The sequence below is a fragment of the Dipodomys merriami genome, unplaced genomic scaffold (genome assembly GCF_024711535.1).
Source record: "Dipodomys merriami isolate MVZ:Mamm:240054 unplaced genomic scaffold, mDipMer1.0.p SCAF_136, whole genome shotgun sequence".
NCBI lineage: Eukaryota > Metazoa > Chordata > Mammalia > Rodentia > Heteromyidae > Dipodomys > Dipodomys merriami.
In genome coordinates, this window is record NW_027202671.1 from 594,421 (window position 1) to 607,161 (window position 12,741).

Sequence of the window (12,741 nt, forward strand, 5' to 3'; positions counted from 1 at the left end):
GCCATGAGTGCCAGGATGCAAGTGATATCTGGGGCAGCCCCCAATCCTCAACTGTGTGTACGTACACACACACACACACACACACACACACACACACACACACACACACACACACACACACACACACACACACACACACACACACACACACACACACACACACACACACACACACACACACACACGCATATTAAATAAAGGAAATGAATATATACTGTCCCATAGTTTTTGTTTGTTCAGGGACTACTCATCTCACAAAGTGCTTAGACTCCCACAAACTCTTCACTGTGATTATTACGTCCTCCTGCTTCTCCACCCACCCATACACGACATCAAGTATCCTTAATCAAGACTTTGTGAACAGATAATAATATCTAGAGCTGGGCATCTGTGGCTCTTGCTTATAATCCTAGCTACTCAAGAGGACAAGATCTGAAGTTCACAATTTGAAGCCAGCCCAAGTAAGAAAGTTTGTGAGACTTTTACCTCCAATTAACCAGCAAAAAGCCAGAAGTAGCCCCAGGACTGGCACAAAACAACAATAACAACAAAAACCAGCTAGAGCTTTACACTCAAAACTATAACTAGCCTAGGTACCTTCTCTCCCTGGTACCTTCTAGGTATAAGACAATAAAATCATTCTTTGATGTTGTTGGTTGTGGGGCTTGAACTCAGGACCTGGGCTCTGTCCCTAAGCTCTTGGCTCAGGGCTAGTGCTCTACTGCTTTGAGCCACAGTTCTACTTCTGGTTTTTCTGGTGGTTCACTGGAGATAAGAGTCTCACAGACTTTCTTGCCTGGGCTGGCCTTGATCTGTGATCCTCAGATCTCAGAATCTTCAGCAGCTAAAATTACAGGTATGAGCCACTGGTGCCCCCGCTAATAAAATCTTTTTAACATCCTCTAAGGTCTGAATCTGTACTTCCACAGTTAAAATATTAGAATCTAGTAAAAACAAAAGAACTGCTAGCTGCATGACATAATTAAGTACTTGATCTCAAAGGGCAAGAAAAGATTCTTCAGGTCTGAATGGAGCATCCACTAAGATCCTGTCACATGCCAGGTGCCAGTGGCTGGCTCATGCCTTTAATTCTAGCTACACAGGAGGCTGAGATCTGAGAATCACGGTTTGAAGCCAGCCTGGGCAAGAAAGCCTGTGAGATTCTTAACTCCAACAAACTACTAAGAAAAAAAAGCCAGAAGTAGAGCTGTGCCTCAAGTGGTAGAACGCTAGCCTTGAAACTCAGGAGCAGTGCCCAGGCCTTGAGTTTATGCCCTAGGACTGGCACCCCCTACTCCCCCCCCCCAAAAAAAGAGATCCTTTCACAGGGCTGTGGGGTAGCTCAGTGGTAGCATGAATTACAAGAAAGTATGAGATCCTGGGCTTGATCTTTAGCACTACAAAGGACAGAAACAGTGAGACAGAGAAAAAGAGGTAGGGGGGAGGGAGGGAAGGCCAGGAAAGGAAAAGGCACTGCTACAAAGCAAATTGTGCTCTTCAGACTTGGGGATGCTCAAGCTTTTTGGAGTGGGAGTTTTACACTGAGGGTCAGATGGTGGAAACCAACCACCTGACTTTTTCCAAAACAAAAGCAGATAGTACCCTGGGCAAAATCCTTCGTCTGAGGCAAGACTCCAGTTTCTCTAAGTGTGTCTTCATTTCTATCTCTGTTTTAAGTCAATCTGTCTATACCAAGGAATAGAAGTCTCCAACACATACAACTGGGCAGTCCTACCTGAGACTCACACATGGAGTCAGGGTTAAAGTCAGGAACAGGCCGAGGAGTTTCTTTCACCCAAGCTTTCCCACTGATTTTAGCCTTTCCAGTTAAATTCAGTGGAATGTAGTCGTCTGGGATTATGTTTATGAGCAGTGTTGATACAACCTAGAGAGACAAAGAGGATAAATTGATGACAAGCTGAAGGTAGAAGAGGAGAAAACTGGTTGAGGACCTTCTGTCTCCTGATGCTGTTTTAGATACTCATGGGATCAGCAGACACTATCTCTAAAAGTTAAGTCCATCTCATCTTTTACCAAAATTACTTAGGAGCAGAAACAAAAATGCACCAATGAGAACGTCACTGATATTTTTAACTCCCTAAATAGTTCATCTTCAAGTCAACAATTTCCTAGATATGAATGAAATTTCCGATTACATCAGAGAAAGGTGAGGGGAAAAAACCCCAAATATAATGGGGTCAAAATAAAGAAATTGAGTGTGTGCATAAAAAAAAAAAAAGCAAAGAATTACTTAACAAGGTTAAGAAAAGATGGTGTGGCTTATAACATCATGGTCTGCCAAAAGTGAGCCCTAACAATCCTTAACTGAAGTGAATAATTAAAGAACCCTTTTCAGAGGCATCCTGTTTACCTCAAAAGATACAATTAATCATAATCATATTCAATAACTTCCTTTCTGCGGAACAGCTTTGACTTTTAAGGAAGGCAGAGGTGCAAAGACTAGAACTGAGGTTTTTTTGTACTAAGGAGGCTGAAGGTATCCAACTAAGAAGCAGGCTGCAGTGATGATTTGAGGATCCTGGGTACCCCAGTGTCTACTCCATCAGCCATTCATTCACTGTGGGGAGCATCTTCTCTTGGTCTCAACATTCACAGATTTCAGGTCTGATTCACTTGGCAATTATATAGCTAGTATTTGCTATAAGCCAGGTATTGAAAAGAGAGTTGTGAACAACACTTAATCTCTGCCTTCCTTGGACAAAGAATGGAAAGAAATTAAAGGAATAAATGTAAAGATATGGATTTGAAAGCATGCTATTGTTAAGATGGCAACATATTCCCAAATATATCTGCATATTTAATGCAATCATTCCAACAGAATTCTGCAGGAATATAAATATGCTGATCCAAAAATTTATATGGAAATGCAAGGGATCTCAAGTAGCCAAAATAATCTTGGAAGTAGAAGAAAACTAGAAAACTTCTGGATGAATTTGGACCCTTGCCTTACTCCATGAACAAAAATTAACTCAATATGCATCAAAGACAATAAACACTTAGAAATAACCACAAAAACGTGAGCAACAAAAAGCAGATAAACTGAGCATCATCAAAATTTAAAACTTTTGTGTCAAATGAATCCACAGAATCAGAGAAAGTATGTATAAACCATTTATGTTATACAATTCTTTTCTTTGTCAGTCATGGGGCCTGAAATCTGGGCCTGGGCATGTCCCTCAGCTCTTCAGCTCAATTGTGGCACTTGAGCCACAATTGCCACTTCTGGCTTTTTATGCTTATGTGGTGCTGAGGAATCAAACCTAGGGTCTCATGCATGCAAGGCAAGCACTCTACCATTGAGCCACCTTCCCAGCCCTATGTGTTACAATTCTAATATATAAAGAAATCTTACAATTTAATAAAACAAACCTAATTAACAAATGGATAAAGGACCTGAATAGACATTTATTCAAAGACAGCATTACAAAAGGCAAGGAAATATATGAAGAGATGTTTGATATAATCTATTATTAAGGAAATGTAAAGTAATACCAAAATGATAAACCACTTAACATCTGCTAGGATGGCTATTAAATAGAATAAAGCAAACACTGCTGAGAGTATACACAAATTGGAATCTACACACAATATTGGCAGGAATAAAAAAATGGTACAGTTACTTAATTAACTATGGTTTACAACAAAGGCTAAATAAAAATGTTAAACAAGCCAGGCACCAGTGGCTCACGCCTATAATCCTAGCTACTCAGGAGGCTGAGATCTGAGGATCACGGTTCAAAGCCAGAGTGGGTAGGAAAGGCCACAAGTCTCTTATATCCAATTAACAACCTCAAAACTGGAAGCAATGCTATAGCTCAAATGGTGGAGCACTCGTCTTAAGCTGAAGAGCTGAGGGACAGCGTCCAGGCCCAGATTTTAAGCACCACAACTACAAAAAAAAAAAAAAAAAAAAAAAATCCAGTCATTGTACTCCTAAGTTATATATGTATCCAAGGTAAATGAAAACACATGTTCACTCAAAGAATGAAATGTAAATGTTCACTACAGCTTTATTTGTAATGTCCAAAAAAATGGAAGCAACCCAAATTATCACTTTGCCAACTAAAAATTGACAAACAAAATAAGGTATACTCATATAATGGAATATTATTCAGCTGTAAGAAGGAATGAAATTCTTTATGCCTATAATCCTAACTACCAAGAGGGCTGAGATCTGGAATCGTGGCAGTTCTATTTGTTGTGTTTTGAGGAACCTTCCCATGCTATTTTCCCATGCTATTATTGCTCTACTAATTTACATTTATGTCAGCAGCTAATGAAGTCCCCCTTTCTTCTCTTCCTTGACAAGCAGTCTATTTTTAACATTTTGCTGAATGACAGAAGTTCATTGAACTGTTTCTGTGCCAGGTTGACAGGAACTTTTTTCTAATTATTCTGTGTCTGATTTGGTTGACTTGGTGATGTCTTGTGGGTTCATTCTTTGTTTGTACATGTGGCTATGTATCAAAAGGTAAGGAAATCAGAAAACCTACGACAGATCTGCATTTCCATGTTTATTGCAACACTAATCACAATAAACAGTCAAGAGAGAGTCAACTTAGACACCCATCAGCAAATGCTGGGTAAAGAAAATATGCTATAGACTGGGGGTGTGGCTCAAGTGGTAGGCAGGTTTGTCTAAGGGGCTTTAAGCTCAATCCTTAATATGGCTTAAAAACAAACAAACAAACAAAATCCTTTCAAGATGGAGACTCTAAAGGATATTATATACTAACTGAAATAAACCAAGGCACAGAGGCAAATACTACGTTTTCATTACTGAGGAAGCCCAAATGCCTGATCTCATAGAAGTACAACATGGAATAGCAGCTAGTAGAGGCTTAGAAGGGTGAAGGACAGATAACAGGAATGTAGGGCTGGGAGTGGATAGGAGGAATAACCCACTATTAGCACAGTTGACAATTACTTCAAAATAGCTGCTTTTGAATGTGTCCATCAAAAAGAAGTGATAAAGGTTTAAGTTTAAGGTGATGGACAATCCAATTATCCTTATCTGGTCTTTATACTTTGTATGCATGATAAAAAATGTCACACGATACCTATTAATATGGAAAATTGTGTCAATTGAAAAGAAAAAACCCTTAAAGTCAATACAGTTCATTAATCAATGACGAGTACTTGTGTCAAGAAATTGTGGTGGTACATCCTTGTAATTCCAGCACTCAGAAGCCATATAATAATAATTACCAGGCCAGTCTAGACTACATAGAGATCCTATCTCAAAAAGAGTTGTTCAAGCTCTAATATCATAAAGGAAATGTAAATTAAAATAAGATGACACTACATACTAAAAAAACTTTTTTTGGAAACAAGATCTCTTTATATAGCTGACCTCAAACTCTCCATTTTCCTGCCTCAGCTTCCCAAGTACTTGGTATTACATGAATCTATCACCATGCTTGGCATATAACCATATGACAGCTAAAATTAAACAAGTAGACCAAAACCAACAAAACAAACAACATAACAATAGCATTAAGTTTCATTGAGAATAAGTAACAATCAGAACTCTATGCAATACTGGTGAAAGCATACACTACTACAAGCATTTTGGAAAACTGTTTATCTGTTCAATAAAAGACAAAGGAGTGTTGTAGTAGTAGCTCTGTTTCTAACAGCCAACTCACCAGGAAAACAGAAGACACACATTATCAGTGTCATTAGGGACAACACCACTACAGACTTGGAAAATAGAAAAGTTTATGAATAAAGAAATATTATAAGTGAATTTATTCCTCAAATTCAACAACTTGGATGAAATGGACAAATCCTTGGAAAAGTACAACTAAAGCTTCTTCAAGACTTCAAGAAGAAATACAAACCCCAGTAGTCTTCTATCCTGCTGTTCAGCTAGAAGAAATGATCAGACTGGATATTTTATGAAGAATAGAAATTTATTTCCCCAAAGTTCTGAAGGCTAGAAACTCCAAGATTGGGAAAACAGTATCTAGCTAAGGCTTTCTGATAATACCATCTGTGCTGAAAGATAGGTCTAGGGGAGGAATGGGGACAGGAGGCAGATGGAGAGCTAATAAGTGGCCCAAACTTAACCTCTTATAAGGAATTTTTTCCCAAGAGGGTTAATCCATTCACAAAGGTAGAGATCCTTCTCCTCCCCTCCTGAAGTACTGGGGATCAAACCTAAAGCTCTGTGCATGTTGCTCTATCATTTATATATTCCCAACCAAAGGTTCCACCTCAGTATTGCTGTATTGACTTTCTAACACACAAACATTAGGGGACATATTCAAATCATAGCAACTAAGCCAAAAAGTTTCTAAATAATAGCAACTAAGCTGAAAAAAAAACCCTACCTATACATAAGCCAAGTAAACATCTTTATGAATAAAAACTAAATCAAAACCTACTCTCAAGTAACTCCAGTTCCTAATGTCTTCACTGGTGAACTCTACTAAACATTTAAAGAAATACCTGAGCAATGGTGGTTCTCACCTATAATCCTAGCTAGCTGGGAGGCTAAGACTTGGAGGTCTAAAGTACAAGACCAGTAAAGGCAAAGGAAGTTCATGAGAATCCAGATAAAGGAAGAAGCTGAGTATGCTGAAATGTGCCTCTCATACCAGGAGGATTTTAGTTCCAAGGTAATACAGGCAAAAAAAAAAAGTTCATGGGCTGGGAAGATGGCTCAGTGGTAGAGTGCTTGCCTTGCATGCATGAGGCCATGGGTTCAATTAGTACCACATAAGCAGAAAAAGCCAGAAGTGGCACTGTGGATCAAGTGGTAGAGCGCTAACCTTGAGCTGGAGAGCTGAGGGACAGCACCCAGGCCCAGAGTTCAGGCCCCACGACTGACAAAAAAAAAAAAAAAAATTTCGTGAGACTCTTTCTCAGTGGAAGAGCTAGGTGTGGTGGTGCAATCTGTCATCCCAGCTATGGCAGGAAATATAAAGTAGGTGGATCACAGTCTAGGCACTGATCTGGGCAAAAAGTGCAACCTTATCTCAAAATAACCAGTTCAAAGAAGGGCTGAAGCCATGTCTTAGTGGTGGAGTGCTGAGCACAAGGCCCTGAGTTCAAACTCCAGACACACACACACACACACACACACACACACACACCACACACACACACACGTGTGTGTATGTGTGTGTGTGTGGTGTGTGTGCAACGTGTGTGTGTGTGTACCACTTACCCAACCAAACAACAACAACAAAATCATGGTATTAGAAAACTCACAGAAAATCAAAGAAGAGATAGTTTCCCACTTACTTTAAGGTATCAGACATTAGATATCAACATACCATACTTATGATACTCTGATACCAAAATCAACCAAAAATATCATAAGAAAACGAAACACCAACAAAGATATTAAGCTAGACACAGATATAAAAATTATTCTAGCTAGGCATTAGTGGAATGTACTGTTAATCCCAGCACTTGGGAGGAGGAGGCAGGATTCCAAGCTTGAGGCCAGCCTAACATACTTAGATGCTGTCTCCAAACAACAACAAACCTTATGAGAGGCAGATTTTCACAAAATTAAGAGCAGGGAAACATTCAGGAGATCACCCAAAAATTTAAACAGAACTGGCAATAACTCAGGAATGAAAGCTTCTCCACCTCAACTGAGCTACAAAATGAATGCTAATTTCTTTCGCTTTTTCTGTCTTTTTTTTTTACTACACTTGGTCAAAACTGACACAATAAATGCACCAATAAGGCAGGTTCACTATACTTCATAACTTGATCAGTATGTATACTATCATTGGGTTACTTTGAGAGGAAATATGGTGTGATACTTTGGGAGTTTGAAAAGTCCTAAGTTTGAATTCCAAGTCTGTTTCCTATGGCATTGGATACTTAACATTTCTAAGTCTTAGTATTTTTTCATCTGCTAAAGAGAGATAGTATTTGCAGGTTGGTTATAAGGATCAGCTAAGGTATCTAAACCACTCAGCAAAGCACTTGGTAATTCCCAAAAAATATTACTATTATAACCACAGCATTACAACTCAGTTACCTTAATGAGATCACCAAGTTTAAGTTAAAAGCAAAACAGGGATGGGATGTATCTCAGTGGTTAGGAAGTGCAATGCTGGGCTCGATCACTAGGACCAAAAAACAAAGACTATGCAACTTATTCTTATAGACGCTCCCTTTAGCCTTCTTGGACTTACAGACCCCAAACAAAGGGAAAATCAGACTATTTTACAATTAGCTGTTTCTCTGTCTCTGGCTTAGCCTGGCCTCTCTTAAAAATGGAATTTCTTATACAGCAATTGTTTTCTCAATTACCTGCTTTCCAGTCCACAGTGAAAAGGGCTTCAGAATGGCAGGAGGAAGGAGCTTCACGCGTCCTACTTTGTCTGTGAGTCCTCGGTATACCAGCTCCATATACTGTTCTCGGGTGAAAAAGCAACCCCGAATAGTCATGTTTGCACCTGAAACCATGTGATCTTGGATCAGTCCTGCCAATGGCTGGCCATCCTACAGGAAATAAAGATAAAATATAAATCAAATCCTTAATTACTAATCATTTACATAGGAGTCTAAATATAACCAGGGCTTAACTCTGGCTCCTACTTTTGCTATTTGTTCACTGCTCTATGATATTCTACTTTTGCTATTTGCTCACTGCTCTATGTTAAAACTGCTTCAAACAAATCCAATTCTTTTAAACTTTGTTATATCCCATCTGGTTCTAGTTATTCCAGAAGACTTTTTTGGCATTTATGCATAAATTTGGTCTGGCTGTTGTTAGCTATATTCTTGTTTTTTTTGTATTTTGGTTTTATGCTTTACTATTTTTCACACATTTCTGGCCTGATTCTCCTGTAAACTAGTCACCCATTTAACAAATATTTATTGAGAGCCTACTGTAAGCTTAGGCACTGGGCAGACCTTTGGTCTACTCTTGAGGAAGAGCCAGACAGTAAACAAAGGACTGGATAAAAACACAATCACAAAGCATTTTAAATGAAGAAAAGATTGGGAGAGGAGTAGTCAGGAATGGTCTTTCTCTGAGGGGCAGTAGTACAACTATGGCCTGAGAGGTAACTTGGAGTCAGCCAGAAACAGGGAAAATGGAATTCAGTCACAGGTTCCTGGACAGGACCATGGCAAGGCCTTGATGTGCATGTGGGCTTGTAATAAAGACTGTTTTCTACCAAATGCTACACAAAGGCTTTCATTAAAATCCAGATTTGGTTAGTACATTAATTTAATTTGACACTCTCACAACCTTTGTGATCTCCAGGCTCTTCAACCTTCTCTCTCAAGTCTGTGTTCATGGCAACATAAGGCAACGTAAGTAAAAATAGCTGTGCTCACTGATGTCTCATAAGAACTAGATTTCGTGGACTTTTCGATGTTTATAGGAATTGGAGAAAAACCCTGACTTACATCTAAAGATTATCATTTAGTCATTTGTTAACTACTAGCCAATATTATGGTCATATTTCATAATTAAGGCTAGAGAAACTCACAAAGGCAGCTATGGAGAATGGCGAGGAATTTAACCACATGTTCTAATTCAAAGGCTAAAAAGGATTTTTGTCAGATGGTCCAAATACTCTGACATAATAGGCTGGATGTAAACTCAAAAGATTATTATTACAGAAGGTCTAAAAAGGTTCCATAGATTTAAGTCAAGATCACACCGAACACAAAACCCTTCTGAATACTTTGTAATTCATGTTAAAAACAAAACACAAAACTATGCATTAAATCTTATTCTGAAGATGCTTGCTTGGGGGAAAAATCCAAAACAGTATAACACATCCTAGTTTTGGGGGTCAGATACAGATTTTTCATTTTGTTTTCTTTTTTAAAGAATCTAAGTTATATGAAATAGTCTATTACTTAAAGGGCTCAATTGTTTCCAATGCAATCACTACATATTCTAGGGAGAAATGCTGATTAAAGCAAAATGACATTTAATTTTTAAAAAAATCAAAATGCTTAGTAAATAGGGCATTTGGTCTTGAATTATCTAGCTAAGTAGAAGTCAGATAAAGTTTTCTTGGAAAAGAAACCGCTAAAATTCCATTCATCTCACACCTGGAAGTCATACTACAACCTGATTTTACCTAACACATATGGCCAACAATAAAATATTCTTTAATCTCATATTATGGCTAAAGAAGAGAACTCAGAAATGGAATAATAAAGAAAAATGGAAACAAAACAAGTCAATAAAAATGACCAAATATCCAACCTAAGCAAAGCCCAAGTTTGATCTTTAACATAGCAAAAAAAAAAAAAAAAAAGGACCAAAACCACACAGGTTTTCTTTAAATCAACGCTTGTCCACTTAGGACTCTGACACCAGGTATGTTGCATTTTTATAAATATTAGTAAAAATAAAAAGTCCCCTTTCTGGGGCTGGGAAGGTGGCTCAGTGGTAGAGCGCTTGCCTTGCATGCTCGAGGCTCTGGGTTCGATTCCTCAGCACCACATAAGCAAAAAGAAAAAAGCCGGAAGTGGCGCTGTGGCTCAAGTGGTAGAGTGCTAGCCTTGAGCTGAAGAGCTGAGGGACAGCGCCCAGGCCCAGAGTTCAGTCCCCACGACCGGACCCAAAAAAAAAAAAAAAACTCCCCTTCCTGGAATTTATACTATGGGCTAAATAAAACTCATCAGAATGAGAGGTTTATAATTTTAGGGTTTTTGTTGTTGTTGTTTTGTTTTTTTCTTTGGTTGGTTATGGAGCTTAAACTCAGGGACTGGGTGCTGTCCCTGAGCCACAACTCTACTTACAGTTTTTAGATGGTTAATTGGAGGTAAGATTCTCATGATCTTTTCTGTCCAGGCTGGTTAGAACTGTTGATCTCAGCCTTTGAGTAGCTAGGATTACAGGCGTAAGTCACCAGCACCTGGGAGAGGTTTATTTTTTTTGCTGGTTCTGGGGCTTGAATTCAAGGCCTGTCCCTGAGCTTCATTTGCTCAAGACTACCGTTGTACCCCTAGAGCCACAATTCCACTTCTGGCTTTTCTGGTAGTTTATTATAGGTAAGAGTCTCTTGGACTTTCCTGCCTGGGCTAGCTTTGAACTGTGATCCTCAGATCTCAGCCTCTTGAGTAGCTAGGATTACAGCTGTGAGCCACTGCTGTCTGGCTTGGTGGTTTACTTTTGACAAAAGAAACAAAGTAAAGAGAACTTTCAGGCCATTCTCAAGTTTTGTTTTGTTTTTCTTTTTGAGAACCTAATTTAAGGGCTGGAGATGGAGTTCAGTGTTCTAGCACAAACAAGGTCTTGGTTAAATCCTAGCAATGGAGGGAGGGTGCAGGGAGTGGAGAAAAAGAAATTTACTAATGTAAGCATTTATCTGGGTTCTGTTTTTCTCCCTTAGGTGAAGCCCAAGCTAAAATTCACATGCACATGAGCATATGACAAGGCTCACATATTTATAAACAGGTCAGCATAAACATGAAGCTTCCTAATGCTTTATTCCTTATTCAACTGAAGTTAAGTATAGAACATTCAAGTTCATTGGTCTGCAGTCTTCACAGTACCTCAATTCCCTTGTAGGCTAATGACCACAGGTCTTTGTCAATAGTCACTTCCTGCTCCCTGAAATCAAAAAGCTGGAATGATCTGAAGAACTATGACCTGCCGAAACACCTCCACCAAGCCTCAGCCTCTTGTCAAATGGGACTAAGAACACATAGCTGAGCACAGAGGTCAAAGGTACTGGATTTGAGTCCTGGCATCATCATAAACTATTCTTTTGGTGCTTCTTCATTAGAAAGTGACACCTACCTCAAAATGCTGTTGTGTAAACTATATAAGAGAAATGTTTACAAATTAGAGTGGTCCTTTAGGCCTAGGATCTGTTCAGTAAGTGAACAGCACCACTCTAACAGCTACAACTGCTACTATTGACCTAAAAAGACAAAAACCCAAGCTTTTTATATTAGATAAATTATGTTAAATTGCCAAGTGATCTGATTAACCCTTTCTTCCAGCTTTTGGTCCTTCTGCTAATTAAGAGTCCACTAAAGTGGGCAGAGAAGGGAAATTAAACTTCAACTGACTCTTGAGCCAAGCCACTGTAATATATCAGGTGGGAAAAACAGGCTGGGTTGCTAGGCTCCTGTCTACCTGATTTCCTAAGTGGCAGATGGCTGATAGAAAAAGGGAAGTTCCAAGGAGCAGAGCGCTAATCTTTGTTGGACATCTCTGAGCAGCCCTGGTGATCCCTGAGTGCAAAACTTTCCAACTCTGCAGCAAAAACAAATTCAAGATGACTCTGGAAGCTTCTTGTCTGCTCTCCTACTTCTTAGCCTGGCTGTTGTAAACTGTATCAATTCTTAAATGTAAACTATGAACATAAATAGCATCTACTCTAAAGACTTTGGGCAAGGTGAAATAAGAAGCCTCCAAAGTGCAATGCAATGTCTGGCACTGAAAATGTACTTGGTAAATGGTACCTGTGGTTTTACATCATTATTCCTAGCTCTTTCAAATTCCACCACAATCCCAATGAATAACGTATAACAGTGAACCACTGGGAAGTAAATGGCTTACACTTGGAAAGGCCACAGATCATTAGGCAGGTGGTAAAGGGTAAGTGGGAACTAAAACATACTCTACCCTTTTTCCTGAAGCCTGGCCTCTTCTTGACTCTTTCTCTCCCACAAGTATATATTGACTTGGGGGACCTTGCCACTTTGGGAACAAGCCAGGTGAGGTGCAAGCAAATGTGTCCATTTGGAAGACTACTACATGAGGCTGCT

At 39.1% G+C, this 12,741-nt stretch overlaps 1 protein-coding gene across 1 annotated transcript in view; it reads right to left on the reverse strand.

The window, feature by feature from the left end:
* Nucleotides 1–12,741, reverse strand: part of LOC138825222 (DNA-directed RNA polymerase I subunit RPA1) — a 73,927-nt gene that overhangs the window by 34,489 nt on the left and 26,697 nt on the right. Inside the window, exons 14-15 of the mRNA XM_070019614.1 lie at nucleotides 8,302–8,493; nucleotides 1,736–1,885 (exon numbers count right to left, since the gene is read on the reverse strand). Coding sequence (XP_069875715.1) covers nucleotides 1,736–1,885; nucleotides 8,302–8,493 — 342 coding nt within the window. The remainder of the gene's footprint in view (nucleotides 1–1,735; nucleotides 1,886–8,301; nucleotides 8,494–12,741) is intronic.